At 42.5% G+C, this 19,390-nt stretch overlaps 2 protein-coding genes across 6 annotated transcripts; both read left to right on the forward strand.

The window, feature by feature from the left end:
* The first annotated feature begins 6,695 nt into the window (after window positions 1-6,695).
* Window positions 6,696-10,194, forward strand: lysmd3 (LysM, putative peptidoglycan-binding, domain containing 3). Of its 2 annotated transcripts, none has more exons than XM_023842959.2 (4): window positions 6,696-6,813; window positions 7,365-7,412; window positions 8,109-8,410; window positions 8,894-10,194. In XM_023842959.2, exons 3-4 carry the CDS (start codon window positions 8,141-8,143, stop codon window positions 9,434-9,436), a joined length of 813 nt encoding a protein of 270 aa, XP_023698727.1. In that variant the 5' UTR covers window positions 6,696-6,813; window positions 7,365-7,412; window positions 8,109-8,140; the 3' UTR covers window positions 9,437-10,194. The 2 variants fall into 2 exon arrangements, with proteins under 2 accessions (XP_023698727.1, XP_023698719.1); XM_023842951.2 differs by having other exon boundaries at window positions 8,130-8,410.
* A 1,871-nt stretch (window positions 10,195-12,065) lies between these two features.
* On the forward strand, window positions 12,066-14,496 carry cetn3 (centrin 3). 4 transcript variants are annotated; one of them, XM_023842883.2, is made up of 5 exons: window positions 12,066-12,252; window positions 12,746-12,881; window positions 12,959-13,073; window positions 13,272-13,476; window positions 13,893-14,496. In XM_023842883.2, exons 1-5 carry the CDS (start codon window positions 12,236-12,238, stop codon window positions 14,083-14,085), a joined length of 666 nt encoding a protein of 221 aa, XP_023698651.1. In that variant the 5' UTR covers window positions 12,066-12,235; the 3' UTR covers window positions 14,086-14,496. The 4 variants fall into 4 exon arrangements, with proteins under 4 accessions (XP_023698651.1, XP_023698660.2, XP_023698682.1 ...); XM_023842914.2 differs by having other exon boundaries at window positions 12,069-12,252; window positions 13,272-13,463; window positions 13,893-14,082; XM_023842903.2 differs by lacking the exon at window positions 12,066-12,252 and adding an exon at window positions 12,253-12,342.
* Window positions 14,497-19,390: the final 4,894 nt, after the last annotated feature.

The following is a 19,390-nucleotide window of genomic DNA, read 5'->3' on the forward strand; positions in this document are numbered from 1 at the left end:
GCGAATTGATAACTGTCTCATTTCTTTCCTTGAAATATGCTTTTTTTGGTGGGATGTGTCACATTTTTCAGCTTTCTTTGAAACTGTCTGATTGGAAGTCTCCAGTCTAGACTCTATATTAATATTTATTAATGATTTTTTTTTCTCAAAATAAAATACAAAAGTAAAATAAATAAAACAAAACCAGTATTTTTAAACTGTATTTCAACTTAATGAAAAATGCTATTTTATTATTATTATTATTATTATTATTATTATTATTATTATTATTAACTATTTAAAAAGTAAAACTGCAGTAAACTTGAAAGAGTACCGAACCACAGTTGACCAAACACAATCCGGCACTGTAGCAAGTTCATCACAAACCATAACTGGAAACAGCCGATTAGAGCTCACTGGCGATATGCCTGAGGAAATCTGGGTAATCTGCTGTTTGTTAATGTGGCCAGCACACGATAATCGCAGTAAACTGATACATTTCCAGACAAGGTTTTCCCCTGCTTTTCCCGAGTTTATCCTCAAACAGCCTGGCCCCTTTTCAGAGGAAGTATGCAATCGCTTGTAATGCGTGCTTGCCAATGTTAATGTTTGCGCAAACTATTATGACGCATTTACATGTTATATCCACCTTTAGAACTCATGTCGTTGGGACCATTTAAGGGATCATTATGAAATTTACAGTAAATTTAAAGATCCAAATGTCATTGACAGGAATGCGCACTGCCTGTTACGGGGCGTTAAATGTCATAAACAACTGCATCCTTTTGCTGAGATCCAGTGACTGCTGGGGAGCGGGGGGGGGCAGTTTGGACCGAGGGGGATGGTGAGCGATAGATTACCTCATTATTGTTACGGGGCGGACGGGAGACTTCGGGGAAAACAGGAGACACTGGATTCTGTGTGACGCCAAAATACTGTACAGTAGGAATACACTGCCCCCTACTGTCAATTTCCGTTATTGATTCTGCATAAAGATTTCATAAGATTTCACGTTAAAATTCGTCTTACAATTTAAGGACTTCTAAGTAATAAATTATTAAAAGTTGAAACACCTGATGCTTACGTGTTGTTGACTGTTCCTAAGCATGACAGTCTGATGACTAATGATGTACTTTGCCATAACAAACGAGTCTGGCTGGAGTGAATGTGGACTTTGTGAGTCACTGCAGGAAAGGCAGATCTACAGGCAGCAGTGTGCCCCAGCAGCTCCGTCCGGACCCCCCTATGTATGAACCCCCTCTATGTATGTGAAGTGACGCTGATGGGGCTGGGGGTCGCGTGCCTGCGTGCGCACGTGTGTTCGTTCGAACACGCTCACAGATGCTGCGCGGAACAAGAGTAGCACTCAACATAGCTTACAGGCGAAACAGCTCTATTCATGTGAGTTAAGCAAGTCATTCAACTAAGAAAAAAAAAACATTTCCCATAATACGGCTAAAAATAACTGGCAAATATTTTCGCTTCCATAATTGCACAATAGATCACCTGAGCCAGATGTCGCGGCGTTCGGCGTCCGCTCTGGCACCTGCGGGCCACGCTCGCGGCGCTGCACGTTCCCGTCGCGCGGGGGACATCTGATTCACGCGCCGAATTAGTCTCCTCCGAGAAAGCCGGCGGGACCCACTGAGGGCGCTGGCGACGAGGCTGACCTTTCCCAGCCTGCGATATTTTTAGATTTCACAATGGGTTCGTGCGAGGACGGCTTGCCCTGCGAGGCGCTGTTTACTTTGGCGCTCTCTCACTGCTCCTGTGTGGAAGCACCTGAGGCCAAAGGCGAGGCGTGGGTTGCCATGTGTTGCTAGGGTTTGGGTTAGAGCAGCGGTTTCTGACATGGAATCTGGGAACAACAGAGCTTCCAGACGGATTCGCGGTGCTCCCTTAATATGCTCAATATGAGACGATAGTACAACGCGCCTAGTTGTACTTTAACTCACCGCATGGGTTTGAAGCCTCATTATTATAAATCCACATAAGTAAAGTAAGGAACAATTCAGATGCGCCCCAGTGACCAAGTCCAACAAGAACGTTTAGACAGCAGAGCCCAACAAGTGCATATTGTCACACAAAGCAAAGTGCATCATCAGTTTCAAGATTCAGGTTTTAAATAAAGTGCTAAATCATCAGAGCAAATCCCTGTCTATATTTGTGGCTATCTATCATACCTTTATCTGAAGAAACATACAAATATTACCCATAACCAGTTAAACACTTTTTCTTGAAACTTTTAAACTTAACATTGACCTGAACTGGTAGCCTTACAACTACAGATAAATGCCACATTTCCTATTTATGCTGGATTCAATGAACATCAATTAAAAAGACATCTTCACAATTAATCATTTTCTCTGATGCTTTTATGCAATTCAACTTATACTAGAGGGAAAGGTTGCTATTTATACATGCTTACGGGGATTTAAACTCACAACCTTTGTATTTTCAGCATAATGAAACATTGCTTGTTGAGTTGCAGGAACTTTAAACAGAAACTCTACCACTGTTCTTAACTACAAAAGGGTCTGGCTGTTAGGGGACCTTTAAAAAATGTAATTATGCTAAAAATAGAACGAAGTGCTTCACTCTTTGAACTGAGATGCAAGGCCTGCAAACTGGATGGCAGACATACTGTATATACTGCTCAGAACACAATACTTCCCTTATTTGGCATTTGTAATAACAAAGGTAAAAGCTAGATGATTGTTGCTTCATAATGACCCCGTCCCAGCCAGCTTCCTCACTCGCTGGGAATGAAAATTCATCAGAAGTCCGTTCTTACATATCAACCCACCTGTATATAATCTCCCCTTAGAAGGGAGGCGATAGCAGGACACAGCCCAAGGCGCTACAAACAACAGAGGGTTTCGCTTAAAGTTGGCAAGGAGTCATGGTGTCACAAAGTCAAATACCGAAGAAAGTGAAATAAACAGCTTTATTGTGGGACAGGATGTCATTTGCGCCGGTGATTCCACAGGTTGTGAAATCGAAAGTCATTTTAACAGTGTACATTTTGCTGTGTTTACCTGGCACTGGATATTGCTCAATGCTGGAAGAACAGGGTTTGCCATAAATCTCAGCAGGAGACAGACGGGGATTCTGGATGTTATTTTGTAACCGAAATCCCAGGTCAGGTCCTGATAACACTGCTCACGTCCCTTTTTACTCCCTCTGACACAGCAGCTGTCTAACCCAGGGTGACCAAATAGGACAGAAGAACAATTCCTAGCATTGCTCTCCTTATCCAGCAGGTTTTGACATTTCATAATTTGCATGTTTACATTGCTTTACACCTTTGGACCTTTCGGCACTCTGACCCATTTTAGGGTATGTCTTATTCTTAGGTGTTTACTGAATCTATTCACGTCCCATGCTTTATTTATGTAACAGTAGCTATCTTTGAAAGGATATGAGCCCGTAAACATATGCTTCTTTTAACCACCTACCGGGGTCAGTGTTAGGGGACCGTCGCTGTATCCGGGATGTTGCTATATCCAACGGTGTAGGGGTGGACTGGCAACAAATAGCAGCTCAGGAATTTGCCGCTGACCGGGGAGGGGGGTTCTGTGTGTGTGTGTGTGTGTGTGGGGGGGGGGGGGTGTGGTATTGTGAACCAGTTAACCATCGATTGATCATCTGGATTCACCCGAAAACAAGCCAGTGAGTTGGGTGCCCCAGTATATAGGCTATATAACCCCATGGGTTGGGGAAGGACATTTTGGATCTACCTGATAGCCAGTCCTTGCCTGGGAGATGGGAATAAGGTCTATTTATAGGGGAGAAAATTAAGCCAAATTAAATATCGGGGGGTAAATGTCTCCCCGGTCCTGCCTCAGTTCCTACGCCTATTGGCCATATCGAATCCAGCAGCAACCAAAAATATCACCCTTGAGCAAGGCCCTTAACCCCAAACGGGGCCCTATGGGCCTGTTGGACAAAAGGCAGGCCCTGCCCCGTGACCCCAACCTCTGCTCTCACCTGTATAGGTGTGCAGGATTTTATGGGGAAGGAAAATGCAACATGCAAATTGTACTCATTGAACTTGCTACCTGTATGATGACAGTAAGAATCGGAATCGGAAAACTTTATTAATCCCGAAGGAAATTGCTTACATTACGACTGCAGAACAATACAATGAAGTACAAAGATTGGTATAGCTGAATTAAATTAAGCACTATAATAAAAATTCTATAAGTAGAGTAGGATAAAGTACTATGTTACCTCGTAAATAAGTGACTCTGTAAAGAGTTATTGTAAATGTAACTTGACTATATTGCACATTGTAGTGAATGATTCTATTGCACATGTTAATAGTTGAGTAGAATGAGCAGTATGTGAAGTATAAGTATATTGCACTGTATAATCGTTGTTCTATTGCACATGTGGGTAGACGCCAGTAGGTAGACGTTTGTATAAAATAAGATTAACATATATTGCACTGTATCATAGATAGTTCTGTTGAATCTGTAAATTGTCATCAGCTAAGGCATTGCACCTCGGTTATTGAAGTATATGCACCTCGGTTATTGGACTGTTTGTAATTGTAGCAGCAGTAAGTTATTAAGCACATAATTGCGAGGACGAGTGACGGAGGGAGGAGTTGTAGAGTCTGGTTGGGTGGGGAGGAAGGATTTTCTGTGGCGTTCGGTGGAGCACTTCACCCTGGTGAGCCTGAGATTGAAGGTGCTCTTCAGCTCAGTCGCCACGCTGTGCAGCGGGTGGCCGGTGTTCTCTATGATGGCCCTAAGTCTGGACAAAGTTTGTTTACTTTCGGTTACAGTCTCTAAAGAATCAAGTTCCCCACCCACCACAGAGCCTGCCTTCCTGATCAGCTTGTTCAGTCTTTTAGCATCAGCCACTTTCATGCTGCCTCCCCAACACACTACAGCGTAGAAAATGACACTGGCGACCACAGACTCGTAGAACATCCGCAACATGGTGTTACAGACTCCGTAGGAAATACATCCTACTTTGACCTTTCCTGTAGGTGGCCAGTGAGAGCTTAGAACCAGTCCAGTTTACTGTCTATGTGAAGACCCAGATATTCCTGAACAATCTCCACATCTTCCCCCCTGATGGACAGAGAAGTGACAGGAGGCTGTGATCTTCTCTGGTCCACCACCATTTCTTTTGTCTTGCAGATGTTGAGCTGCAACTGATTCTAACAACTAATCATCTAACAACTATCATCTAACAAACCAAAGTTTCTCTAGGCTGCTACTATGTATCCATCATAATCAGACCTCCTGCTTGGGGTTTAAGCAGAGAATGTCCTACAGAAGGACTGGTTAATATAAACAAATGTGTCTGTCCTGCCACTAGCCACCTGCATTAACTATGCTGCTCTCATCCAACATAATTAATAGTTAACAGCTGTGAAAATAAGTGTCATAAATAAATCGGATGCCATTTCTGGAAGACAGAGGAGCAGACCCAGACTTTTCAGACCTCCAGAAGCTAGTTAATCACATCGCCATTGGTTAAAACCATTTCATTTCATTTCATTTATTAGTGTTTGTGGTGTTTGGACAGAACTCTGATGCACTGCCCATCTAAGAGGATCAGAGGGAAAAACACTTTGCCTGTTGCTGAGGAAAACTGTTAGCACCCTCATCAATCTATCCAATTTTCTTCTTCGTCTACTCCACGTCCTTCAATTCCCTGGTGAGGGTTGTGGTTATTGTGCACCAAGCAGATCAGACCAGACCTCCCAGTCTGAGGCCACAGAAGGAATCCCCACAAATTCCAAAGCCAGCTGGGAGACCCTCCAGGTCTGTGGCATGAGCCTCCGCTCAGGAGGAAGTATCCAGAACAGCTGACCCGGTAAAATGCCGGATCCACCTCAGCTGGCTTGTCTTGATCCAAAGCGATGTTACCTTTAGCCCTCTTACCACTTATCTGCAACTGAGGCATAAGAATTTCATTGTGTTCTTCTGAACACATGTAAAAGTTAAGAAGTTCCTCCTGTTGTTTGACCATATCTTCAGATTTGGTTTACACTTCCACATCCTGGCTGAGTAAGGTCCTGGCTCCCTCTCCTGAGACCTTGAATGGCTTGCTAAATCAGCCTTGGGGCCACCCAATAGCCTCTCCCCATGGCCTCTCCAAACTTCTTCCATGCACAACCTTTCCTCTCCACAACTGCATGCCTCGGTTGCAGCCTTTCTGGCCTGTCCATACCTTTCAGCCATCTCAGGGGACCCATCTACACACTCAGCACGCTGCAAATCTTTTGTTCGATTAGTGTGGCCATTTAAAGGGCAAATACTATCAACTGCTGCCAAGGCACAAGATCTTGGACCAAACCCAGAGACAAAAATAACTTGCATGCTTTCAAATTACTTGTACATAGTGTACAAACTCGTATAGGCCTATAGCTTCTTTAATCAAGAAGTTCCTGTATTATTACACTCAAAATAGCTGTTGATATACCATAAACTACCATATTGTATTACTATTTAATAACGTGTTTTAGCTTATTTTATAATTCTACATAAATGCCCTAATGGTTTTCTTGTAACTTTTCATCGTGTACACAAAATTTGTAAAGCACTCAGTGCTTTTGAACATATAAATTGTGCAATGGCTCCCCCTGGCGACTATAGTGAACGTCTATCGGTTGTCGCAGTTCCGTAGGCATGATAGCCGGGGAAATAGAGAACAAACGGCGCGAAAATACCCTTTAAAAAAACAACGCTGCCGAAGCGACTGCGGCACCACGGGAAGTGACGTCATGACGCCAGCAGAGTGCCGACGTGGCGTAGCTAAACAAACATACGCGGGTCCGGTACGAGGAGCAGCCGACGTTTTTGTGTGTTTCAGGTAAATAGCTTCACCTGACGAGTTAGTGTCTGACTCGGTTGTAGGTGTTTCTTGTTTCTGTGCTGGGAGTAGAAAGGTCGTAAGGGTTCTCTGAGGGAAATTTGTTTCAGGACTTTTGTGTCTGTTGTCAGGTTACCGTTCCTGTCCAAAACGCTTGAGTTGAGTTTCGTGTGACGCAACTCCGGTGTTTCCAAGTTGTTTGAAAATTCAGAGAAATGCTAATAAATGTGTGGCAGAGACATATATGTAGCACACCCGAGTACCGATGACAGAAACCGGTAGCTGGATGAGTTGGGTCACCCTGCGACAAGTCGCTGGATCGCAGAATGTGGGACAGGACGATGGGTTAAAACCAGGCGTCAGTTGATCGCCATGGTGTATTTTTTAGCTGTTTCATAGTATTGAACTATTGTACTTGGACAGTCATGGTTTTTTTCAAAAGTAGTGTAGTGTATTACGTCTGAGGTCAGGTATTTTGTGGCGTCTCCATCATCTGTCAGTGAAGCTCATTTTTAAATAAACTAAACGTGGTTTTAATTGCTTTCTTAAAGGTTTCTAAATGCTATATATTCTCTTCAGTCGTCGGCTGCCATAGCCAGGTAAGTCATACCTTGTATCGCAAAAACACATCAAGAAAGTTGGTTTAAAAATATGATTTCTCAAAGATGATACTTTTCTTGGTTGTTTTTGGTCTGTTCACTTTTATTCAAGGTAAATTTTCGTGAATGACCTATAACCTATTTTTAGTTGTATATTTTAATTGTTTCAGTAAAATACTCCTTCCAGCTTCTCCCTCGCATTCACCTATAAGATGCCAGGAATGCAGTGCCGTCTGTTTGCATATTGTGCATATTACACACACATGCACAATGGCATACGTTTTGTTTTTTTATACTAATTCCTTTAATATTATTTAGGGTGTTCTGTTTGTGTTCCCCGTAGTCTTTTAAATTCTTTTGCACTATGTGTCCTTGTAAGTTTGTCTTTTGTTGTGCTGCATGTTTGTTTGCACTTCATGAACCTTGCTGCTGTATGCAGTAGTATTTCTCCCAGGTATCATTAAAGTTCATATTTTATTCTCTTGAACTGGATAAACAGGTGCATCTAACAATATGATACACCAGGTGTGCACATGACAAGGAGAACACAAAGTGGATCTGCTGATTTTTAACTTGGAGTTGTGAAAGTTCTATTAATGAGATTTACACCTCTTTAAACTAACTCCATATTTTTTATAGTTACAATACCTTACATTGTGTGTGTGTGTGTGTGTGTGTGTGTGTGTGTGTATAAAGATGTATGTTTTCCCTCCGTAGAGTGGCAGAAAATGACAGGAAAAAGCCAACATACAGGTTACCATGCAGCCACAATGGCACAGTCTTCCAACGGAGGGCATACGTACACTTTTGGGAACAGTCTTGTCTCAGAAAATGAGTTTTCTGAAGAAGATGGGGAATCCTTCGAGCTCAGGCCCAGGGGGAAGGAGAGGTTGAAGCGGAGCACATCGAGAGACAGGATGGATGACATTGTTTACCTAGTTCGTGACATCAAGGAGGGCGACACTTTGAATGCCATATCTCTACAGTATTTCTGCTCGGTAATAGTCGCTCACACTCTGTCCATCATTAAATGTCTGTTAAATCAAGTAAATGAACTCAATAGACATCATAACAGTGACGTCAATGCAGCATGTGTCACTGATGTGCCTCTGGAAAGAGAAACTGATCGCCATACATTTTTAATTAAACATTTGATATTGATATTATTTTTTTTGTTGTTACTGTCAATATTTCTGCTGCAGAGCTGGAAATGGGTCAGGGATAGGCAAGCGTAGCCTCTGTGTAAACAATGTGGCAGATCTTCTATCTTGTACTTAAGTCGTAAATCAGATGGGAAGGAATTACTCCCTGTACTCCTGCTGTTCAAATGCGCACTTCTTGATACATCAGCATTTTGTAGAGCAAAAATGTTACTTTGTGTGTAAGTGCCGAGTGCATTTCCTTTAGGAGTGTGTTTATCGAAATGCTATGTTAAAATGCATATTTGACTAAATGATATGTTGCTCTTGAATATCTCACAGGTTGCAGACATTAAAAGGGCCAACAATCTTCTGACAGAGCAGGATTTTTTCGCCCTGCGTACCATCAAGATTCCGGTGAAGAGGTTCAGCATCCTGACTGAGACCCATGGCCTGGCTTCCCAGCTCCACGAGGAACCTCATTTGGATGCCGGGGCCGACTGTCCTTCCTCTAGGTGCTCATCATCATCCTCCACCTCATCTACAGACAGTGTGTGCAGCTTCCTGCAGGAGAAAGACAAGGACATAGAGCAGCTGGTGAAGTCCACGGACCCAGCCCGGGGGAGCTTGAATGAGGTCGTCTCTTCCCTGAGCTCACAGCACCTTCTGGGCGAGGCCGAGCGCCGACCAGCCCCAAGGAAGGACCCCTATTATGGGGCCGACTGGGGGCTTAGGTGGTGGATGGCGGTGGCCATAATGTTGGTGGTTGGCATCGTCACGCCGGTCTTCTATCTACTCTACTATGAGGTGTTAATGAAGGATGACGTTAGCCATCATGCCAGCACAGAGGCCCAGCAGCCACAGTCGAACACCAAGCTCACATAGCTGGCAAGGAGGAACCCTCGATGACTGATGAGCGAGCTGCTTGTGGTCCACCTCTTTCAATGGCCACGGCCAAGAGGACACCTAGCCCACTGCAGGGAGTCCAAAATGTTTCAGTGCAATCTTAGTCGGAAACGTAATCTTTTTGCTGTCTGCACATGTGATCAAACTGGGAAACACTAGTGAGTTCTCTGAGAAAATGGAGGTTGAGGAATATGAGTGGAAAATCTGGACATTCCACTTACTTTCTTAAATTGCCTACATTTTATGGTGGACAAAAGATGTGTTCAGCCACCCCCCCCCCCCCCCCCCTCACCCCCCACCCAATTGCTGCCTGTAGGTTAATATCAGGAATTTATTAATTCTATAATTTATTCATGTGAAAACCCTTTACCATATGCACTTAGTGTCAGTGTAGATGTTTTTTTGAGTGTACTCTGGAGTATATTTTGGACAACAAAACATTTTCGTTTGTTGGTTTGTAAATTTTCGGTAAAATTATTAACAGCAATATTTTAATGGTCAGTGCTTTTGAAGGGCATGGTTGTAAAATGTGAATCTGATGACAATTCTGTTATTCACGAGTTCATTTACATTTGTAATTTAAACAGCAATTGCTTCTGGTTGTAAATGTCTTCTATATTTTAGTATGTGCCTTTTCCCCTGTGGATTTCAATAGCAAGTTCGTTTGGATTTGAATGGAATAAAAGGTGTGTATATATAGATATATATTTATAATAAACTGCATGATTTCACTTTTAGCTCTACACATTGCTTAGCAGTCCTTTAAGAACAAAAAGATCTTTTTATGAAACTTATGCATATTTTTGCCTTTTTCATCTTTTTGAACGTGGTTGTTTTGGTGTGACCTAGATGAATGTGTCACAATTAGTAAGCAATTATGAATGCTGTCATGCTTTATCCAAATTAGTTGTTATTGGACAATATTTTGGTTTACAGACTTTTTATTTCATGCTTTCAAGCTGTGTAATTACCTCTTACGATTACTAATTTCCATGTTAAAACATATGAATCATTTCCTGCACCCTCCCCCCCCCCCCGACAAGGTGAACATTTACATTGGAAGTATGAGAGGGAAGGGACCCATCTCAACCAGACCAATGGCCATTGGTTTTGGTAGGTTGATCAGTACTTCTCTGGTCCGGGACATAGATGCAGTTGATCTTACCTCCACATCTAGGGCTGGAGTCTGTCTTACTCTGGAATTCCCAAACAGTGAAAGACCTCTGGCAGGAAGTATGAAGATACAAGTTCCAGGCTGTTCAGCTGGATTTTCCTGGTAGGTAGACTCTTGTGGTGCAGAGAATGTTTTTGCACTGACGAGTAGTTTGGAGTAGCCAGCCTTGGGCAAAGTGGGTGATGTTCTTCAAAGGATAATTCCTACAGACTTTGTCATCCTGCTGGGAGACTTCAATGCACATGTGGCGATTTCTGGGGGGCATGCATGGAAAGAATAGGTCACTAGTGTAGTAGCCATGTTCATAGAGTGCTCTTAGACAGATGTCAGTGATTGACTTTGTAGTTTTATAATCTGATTTGACGACCATGGACATTTGGGTGAAGAGTGGTCGAGCTACCACTGGATCAGCACTGCGGGGTCAGATGGGATGAGGAAGACCCAGGTGAGCGGTCTGAATTTGCTCGGAATGTTTATTAGAAGCTTCTGTGCAAGATGAATTCACCTCACGCCTCTAAAAAACTGCTCCCACTTTCCAAGTGACGTTGGGGACACAGTATATGAATGGGACACGTTTAAAGCCACGGTCATACAGCATCTGTGGGCAAAAGAAAACTGGCTCCTAACCCAAGGGCTTGCTGAATGATGCCAGTAGCGGGGAAGCTGTCAAGCTGAAGAAGAAGGCCTTAAGAGCATTTCTCGCACAGGGTTTCCCTGCGACAGCTGAATGGTAATGATGAATCAGAAGGGTTACAGTGCAGGTGGTCAGAAAATAGAAGGTTCCTGCATGGGAGCAGTTCAGAGAGGCCACAGTGAGACCCAAAGATGTTTTGGCAAAGTCTGACACATTGGGATTGCTGTACCTACCTGTACCTAGTAGTAGTTGAGAAGTACTGACAAATTATACCAATATTTTACCAGTAATTTAAATAGTGATCATGCACACGTCTCTAAAATATGGCAAATCATGGTGATAGCCAGAATATTATGATTACTTGATTAAAGATTTTTCCCTTACAAAACTATGAATGGCACTTTGGCAAGTGGATGAATTGTCATAGAAGAATAAGGTTTTAATGACTGGATTCAAAGTTAATCTCACCCATATTCATTTCTCTTAATGCCAGGTGGGCAAAGAAACTTAATTTTAGAAATGATAGTGATGTATGTTTTAATGTTTTTTAAGTAGTATAAAAAAGATAAATATTTTTATTTAATCCAGCCCTCACAATAAGAAGACCATCCTTTTGGGTGCAGTGTACGTCACATCCTGTTCTGCAACACTTTTGCAGTATGCCGTCAATCGTCGTGACATCTGTGACTATTTGGATTGGGTCACGGCGTTGGATCAACCAATGGCAACCGGGAAAAGCATTTAGTGAAATCATTTTCACCAATCACCATCAGCCTCTTATAACGGGATGAAGCGCTCTAACCAATCGAACACGGCAACGCAAGCAAAACGCAAACGGATTTGTTGTGGTTTTTTGTTGTCTTGGGTACTTTTTTTTTACTGTAAACTAATTCTTAGTTTTATTTTTTCTCTGTATCGTCCGGAACTGTTCTCTTGATTTCACCGGTATATAACAATTAAAGTTAAAGCAATGAGCCTGCCATTGAGGTAAGCATGTCGAACAAACCTAAACTGTTCTTTTTTATCTTTTAGACACTGAATGGGATCATTATAGGCTAGATCCATAAGAATTGCCAGGTAAATTCAGTTTAGACAGTTTAACGACCCATTGTTTTTAAGCAGTATTGAATGGAAAGGTCGTTGATGTTAATTTTACTAATCTGTTCTCGATTTGTGTTGGTGTGTTTCGTGTATTTTTTTTAACGAATAGCCATATTGGGAAGCGATAGTCTAGCTAGCTGGGAGTATTTGGCTGTTTTTATATTATCTGGACTGTTTTATGTTTTTTATTCACGCGTGTATGTATTACAGCAGCAGTTCTGGTTAAATCCCTACCTGTAACGCTACCGCCTGGACCAAATTAATGACGTTTTCTGGTGAAATGTGTCACACGCATAACAACAACAGTAATTCATAAACGTTTTATATGCATAATTAATAACATCATGAAGATGCTTAACGCGTTACATGTTTTTTTTAGGACTGAGCTTGGTGCCGACAGGACAAAAAGAAAAAAAAGGAGAGAGCTGACCGAGGAACAGAAGCAAGAGATAAAAGAGGCTTTTGAGCTGTTTGACACTGACAAAGACAAAGAGATCGATTACCACGAACTGAAGGTTAGTGCACATATCGCCGGGCGCGTTTCCGCGTCGGGGACGCTCAGGGGTCTGACATGCCTTCCCCCTCCTTAAAGGTCGCAATGAGGGCTTTGGGGTTCGATGTGAAGAAATCGGATGTGCTGAAGATACTTAAAGACTACGATCGGGAAGGAAGCGGAAAAATTACATTTGATGATTTTAATGAAGTTGGTAAGTGTTGTCTTCACATTAAAATGTGTCCTTTTATGTTAGGTTTACAAACCGAATATTTTGCTGTTACTGATGCTGCCGCTACTACGACTACTACTACTAATATTAATAATAATCATTACCACCATCTTCGTTTTGAAACCGTTATTCCTGGTTCTGTTCGTGGCATAAAAAATAAGCTGTGTGTATAATGGTCAGTCGCAGAGAAGATGCTGGAGCGGGATCCTCAGGAGGAGATCCTGAAGGCTTTCAAGCTGTTTGACGACGACGACTCGGGCAAGATCAGCCTGCGAAACCTGCGGCGGGTAGCGAGGGAGCTGGGCGAGAACATATCGGACGAGGAGCTGCGAGCCATGATCGACGAGTTCGACACGGACGGGGACGGGGAGAGTACGGGCACTCGGTCGGGAACGGGAACGGGAACGGGATCGGGACCCAAATGCGGATCCACACCGTATACAAACCTGCTGATCTGCGCTTAGTCTCATTTCCTTAATCTCCTCGCGTGAATTCGGTGTTGTTATTATTTAAAACTTATTATTTAAAACTTTCCATTCCACACTAATGAATTAATATTTCAGGGATTAGGATTCGACATATAAATTTAGTTAACAGGACATGAATCGTCTCATTTTAATTAAGCATTTGGAGCGTTATAAGTGCTAGGTTCTAATCTTTTTTTTGTATTTATTGTTTATGTATGCTAAAACCTAAGGGGAAATAAATTGGGTTGACATACTACAAACTTCTGCCGCTTGAGTATTGTTTAATTTGGCTGAATATTTTATTTAGACTTACTTATGGCTTTTTTTCTTTCAGTAAACCAGGAGGAGTTTATTTCCATAATGACTGGAGATTCATAAGACTGAGGAGGCTTCTTCATCATGGCCTCTGTGTGACCACCGGATCCTTGTTCTGCTGTCTTTCTGATAACACACCGGGACCATTACAGCTGTCTCGTATGGATAATTCACCGTTGCACTTCACACGTGAGCCTTGGCCAGGCCTGTGACACTTTTGTCGCTTTAAAAAGTGTTTTTCAAGACTGCAGTATGGACTGTCAGTATTTATTACATTACAGAAAGTCTCTTACTCTAAACACCAAAAGCATTTAATCTTACATTGGTGCATTTTCTGTGCATCCTGTAGCTCATGTTTGTTTTTTTATGGAGATCAAGATAAGCAGTTCTCTGTGGAAAAAGATTTGACAATATCATGCTTATGTGCAAAACATGTTCGTAGTCAGCTGTTTTCCAGTTAGACATGCTGCACTGTTACTGGGTGGATTGTCGTACACCAGCTAATAATTTTAACTGTATAGTACTGTTTTCAAAAAACATTCTTGAATGTGAAAATATTGTGTATAGTTTTGCAGTACCTAGTTTTGTTGTAAGTAATACAAAATAAAACACAAGAATTTTCAGTTCTCAGAATTTTACTTTTATAACGACATCAATGCTATATAGAATATTTGTCAAAATTCGATACCTTCTTTTTTCCATATTTCCTATGGTAGAATTGTCCTTTTATTATTGATCTCTGCTTCACAAATCATAAAAGCCAAAAGACACCTATCACTCTTTGTGAGTTTCCATTGCAAATAAGATCTAAGAAAACTGTTGTACACAAAATGTGTTGACTGGACTTTCTTGCAGTGACCGATTTTGTCCAAAATAAAATCATATTTCCTAAAACTACTTAATACACTCCCTGGCCAAAAAAAGTCACCAATTGAATTTATATCAGCAAATATTTAAGAGCCAATGACTGGATCATTATTACAGCTCAGCAACGTTATGCAGCAATAAAGTGAAGTCAGCTGAGAACCTGAATCTACTGGCCAGGTTACACCTCCATCCATCACCAATGGATGTTTCTCTTCCCTGGGCATATTCCAGGACAAGAATGCCAAGATTCATTGGGTTCGAATTGTCAAAGAGTGGTTCAGGGAGCATGAGGAATCATTTTCAAGCATGACTTGGTCACCACAGAGTTGTGACCTTAACCTCATTGAAGGTCTTTGGGATGTGCTGAAGGAGGCTTTATGGAGTGGTTCAACTCACTTGTAAATACAGGATCTCAGTGAGAAATGAATGCAAATCTGGTTGAAAATAAAGGGTGAGATGTTGCATTAGTCTGTGGAAACAATGCCATGACAAATGTGCGCCATAATCAAAGCTAAAGGCGGTCCAACGAAAAATTCAAATGGCAACTTTTTTTTTGGCCAGGCAGCGTATTTCATCTGACATTGGATGCTTACTGTCTCTCTGATTAGTCTCTCATGAAGTGACATACAAGAATAAAGAAATAAGTATGCTAAACAAATTGTAGCGGGCATGTTGGACAGATCCCTCTGTTGTTAGCTCTCCTCCAGCGCATAGAGTGAACCTTTACTCGTTCTGCTTATCGCCTATCCCATCATGCTCTCCATGAGACACAAACAGGGGAAATCTGCGGCTTACAGTGGTGGGTTGGCCAGTGTCCAGCACTCATGGAGCAGGTGGGGATAAGGGCAAGGTGACATCACTCTACTGAGCCTGACATTTGAACCCGCGTCTTTCTGACAACAGGCACAGTGTTCTGACCCGCCGAGCGACACAGGTGAAAGCCCTTAGCTTGCTCAGGGTATTCTTAAGAACAACAGCTTAAAGTCTTTCCTCAGATTCACAGCAGAATTCATGTCAGGAATTTGACTGGGTCTCATGGTTGGTGACTATTAGTAATTTACTCTGGCCATTTGCCTTGAGTCATAGTCCTGCTGTAATGGATTTTTATGTCATGGGTGATGTCTTCAGCTGGCTGAATTCGAAGTCTTTGAAGCTTGGCTGTGATATTCCCAGCAGTCCCAAGAAGCTTCCTTCCCCACATAGAACATGCACCCCCAGTGTTGCCAAAGCCGCCTGTGGTGGTTGGGATGGTGTTGACTGGGAGATGTGATAAGTCTGATCCAACATTTTTCATGCTTAGCGTTTGAGCTCCAGTATCACTGATCTAACCATGGCAAGTCTTGATTTAATCGACTGAGCAACTAAGAAAATTGATTTCTATAAAATTGGTCAGTTCAGAAGATGCTAAATCATAGCATGGTCATTTTGCCATCCAATCTCCATTCAGGGTGGGGGGGTGGGGCTGGAGCCTGTCCCGGGAAGCTTTGTTAACAATGCGGGGGGGGGACCCTGCACAGAAGGGCCACCATCACAGGACATGGTAGCAACTACATACACCTCGATGCCAGCACTCCTAACTGCGGGGGGGGGGGTGACACTGTATGCAGAGAACAGGATGAAGCTCCACCACGCTGCCCTGATCATTTTCAGTAGCTAGAATAGGAAAATCCAAGTTTATCTCAGCATGGAATGTGTCGTTTTAGCTGAATTTTCCGTTTGTCTTTCCTGTCAATAATCCATTAAATCAGTGTTTCCCAACCCAGTCCTTAGGGACCCCAGACAGGGAGCAGGGAGGGAGCAAAACGGGGAAGCGTCTGCGGGTGCCTGAGGCCCGGGGTGAGAAGCACTGCACTACATCTTCTTACTTTTGAGTAACCTGTGTGTTGGTTTAGGATATGCAACATAATAATTGGTCTAATTGCTGTTTAACTCAGCAGCGGGACCCCTTACTTAAACAGTGGTTAGCACTGTCGCCTCACGCCTCTAGGACTAGGGTTCGAGTCTCTGCCAGGGTTCCATGTGAAGGAGTTTGCATGATCTCCCCATGTCATTGTGGGGTTTCCTCTGGGTGCTGCACTGGTTTCCCCCAACAGTCCAAAAACATACTGATGTCACTGTGATGAGCTGGTACCCCATCCTGGGTCATTCTCTGCCCTGTGATGAGCTGGTACCACATCCTGGGTCATTCCCTGCCCTGTGATGGGCTGGTACCCCATCCTGGGTCATTCCCTGCCCTGTGATGGGCTGGTACCCCATCCTGGGTCATTCCCTGCCCTGTTATGGGCTGGTACCCCATCCTCGTCCATTCCCTGCCCTGTGTCCATAGGTTCTGGAGTCTTGTATAGTACAAGCAGTGTATAGTACATATGGTGCTCCATATGTAAAACAGTGTCCAACAGAAATACAACCCAACAACGAAGGCAATACTGCCCTCCACGAGAACTAGAGGAATTGTTCAAAATGAGAACTGCATTTTTTTTAGAGCAATAGCGCTGAATTTCCACTAGATGGCGACATTTTACAAAATTTTGAAAGCGTTGTAATTAAATCCCGGTTTACAGGGAATTCACCTTTGAAAAAAGATTGTAACACAATAGGTATGTGTTTTGGCAGTCAAATAAATGGTTTGCCATTACAGACGTTTCCTATATTTCCTTTCAAAGCTCAAAGCCCAAGTATTGTAATACCTTATATATAAATTCCTTATGGTTTATCTGACATATTGAATATGACATTTACTTCTTAATATAAACCTCTTGAAATAATCTTCTGGGAAAGTAAATCTTTGCAGAGAGAGTCATATTACCAGGTCTGGCAGGCATATTTCTTGTTGAAATTTAGAAGTATTACTTTGTACAGCATTACTTTGTCAACTTATTTTGTCTAATACTGTCATGCTGTATAATACAGTAATGATGTATAATATAATTATTCACATATACACTGTTTAAATTATAAAACTGTATTTATATTACAGGGTGGGGGAATGTTCTAACAGCATCCTTTATTGGAGTAGATTTATTTTAATGATTTATATATAAGTAAATGGTTTTGAATATTACAGCAGCTTTCCATTCTGCTGCTGTCTACTAAACTGCGGAGGGATGAATTGATTTTGAGTTTGGGGAGATGCAGACGAGTAAATATGAGCCAGCCCAAGTCACGACACTACAGATTATTCTTGTTAACTTACGCAATATCTCTGTTGCGTCTCTTCCGATTAAAAAATACAGTGACATCCTGGTGGCAAGGCGGCAGCGATTGTCAGGTTGGGTTTTCTGTGGGCAGCTGTAATTCTGACCCCACGCGCTAATGAGACGATACGCTCAGTGCCATGGGTGACATTCGGAGTGTTTCCTCTTTGATAACAGACACTATTGGATGCTGAGGCAGTCTTTACACTGTTGGCTAATTGACAGGCCTTATCTGCCTTGAGATAAGGGCTGGCAGAGCGGGCTGGGCGGGAGGGGGGGGGGGGGGGCTGAATTAACCGCCTTATGAAAAGGGGGCTGCCGCTGCTGGAGTATTAGCACAAAGAGGCCAAAGCATGCCAGTAATCTGATCTGGCTTCACTTTGCTTGTGGTTAATTTTCGTTTCCGTTTCAATGACCCTACACCCCCCACCCTACACCCCCCACCCCCAGCTTAGTTCCCTTTGCTGCCCCCAGTCTCCGCTGTTCCTTCGCCTAATGCATCACGGCACTTTTTTTGCTATTATTATTAAGTGCTTGTGAAAGGTGTCAGATTAGTTGTGGGACTGAGGTTCCGCTGCCCACATCCCGTTCCGTCACAAAGGCCGGAGCGCCCCCGTCTGCCTCGGATGTCCTGCACAGCTGCCCTTCTTGCCCTTCAAGACTGTAGATCGCCTTCAGGGAGGGGCTAATTTATCAAGGCCAAAAAATTATTCTGGGATAGGAATTAGTATTATGTGTGACAATTCAACATCAATATCAATATTAAAATGATCCGCATAATTCTTTATTTTCCCTAACTTTTCCAGACTGACAAAAAAGAAAGTCATATAATAAATTCAGTGTATGATGTCTATATGCTTGAGAAAAATTCTTAATTTCAAGTGTGAAAATTATATAAATTTCAGGAAATGTATTTTTTTCCCCAACGCACCCACTAAGTAAACTGCTCTTCATTAACTTTTGTTGCTCACATAGATAGGGAGGTTGAGGTTGTTTTATTACATTTTTATTTTTACCATCACTTAATATTTCCACTGAGTAAATTACAAAGGAAATTATTTTATTGAAAGTAAGGTCTCTTGGTTTCCATGGAAACAGTACTCCCCAAAGTACTCTGCCAATAACTGTTAAAAGTGTAGCCATTTGAAAGCTGCCGTTAAATCTGTTGTAATTCTTTCCATAAAAAAATAACAATAAAAACAAGGACGATATTTTAATTACTGTATTTAACGTAGCAGTTAGGTAGCTATGTCTTTTGCTTGCTGTAGGGATCTGACTCGATTTCTTCGGAATGTCCCTTCTGAAGTTTGCACCAAGGACGCCCTGGAACAGCTGTGGTCCATGACGAGAGGTAGCCCCAGGCTTCGAACCTGGGTACTTCTCTTCAAAACAAACATTGGCGAAACACGCGCCCGGCAGAGAACAATGTCCTCTATCATTACGGCAAGACGGAGGC

The sequence above is a fragment of the Paramormyrops kingsleyae genome, chromosome 7 (genome assembly GCF_048594095.1).
Source record: "Paramormyrops kingsleyae isolate MSU_618 chromosome 7, PKINGS_0.4, whole genome shotgun sequence".
NCBI classification, from domain to species: domain Eukaryota; kingdom Metazoa; phylum Chordata; class Actinopteri; order Osteoglossiformes; family Mormyridae; genus Paramormyrops; species Paramormyrops kingsleyae.

Bases quoted from the DNA above. Each gene is read 5' to 3' on its own strand.
- lysmd3 (XM_023842959.2), top strand. From the start codon at position 8,141: ATGACAGGAAAAAGCCAACATACAGGTTACCATGCAGCCACAATGGCA. The intron at 8,411-8,893 runs GTAATAGTCGCT...AATATCTCACAG, and splicing joins CTCTACAGTATTTCTGCTCG to GTTGCAGACATTAAAAGGGC.
- cetn3 (XM_023842883.2), top strand. The intron at 13,074-13,271 runs GTAAGTGTTGTC...TATAATGGTCAG, and splicing joins TGATGATTTTAATGAAGTTG to TCGCAGAGAAGATGCTGGAG. The intron at 13,477-13,892 runs GTCGGGAACGGG...TTTTTCTTTCAG, and splicing joins GGGGAGAGTACGGGCACTCG to TAAACCAGGAGGAGTTTATT.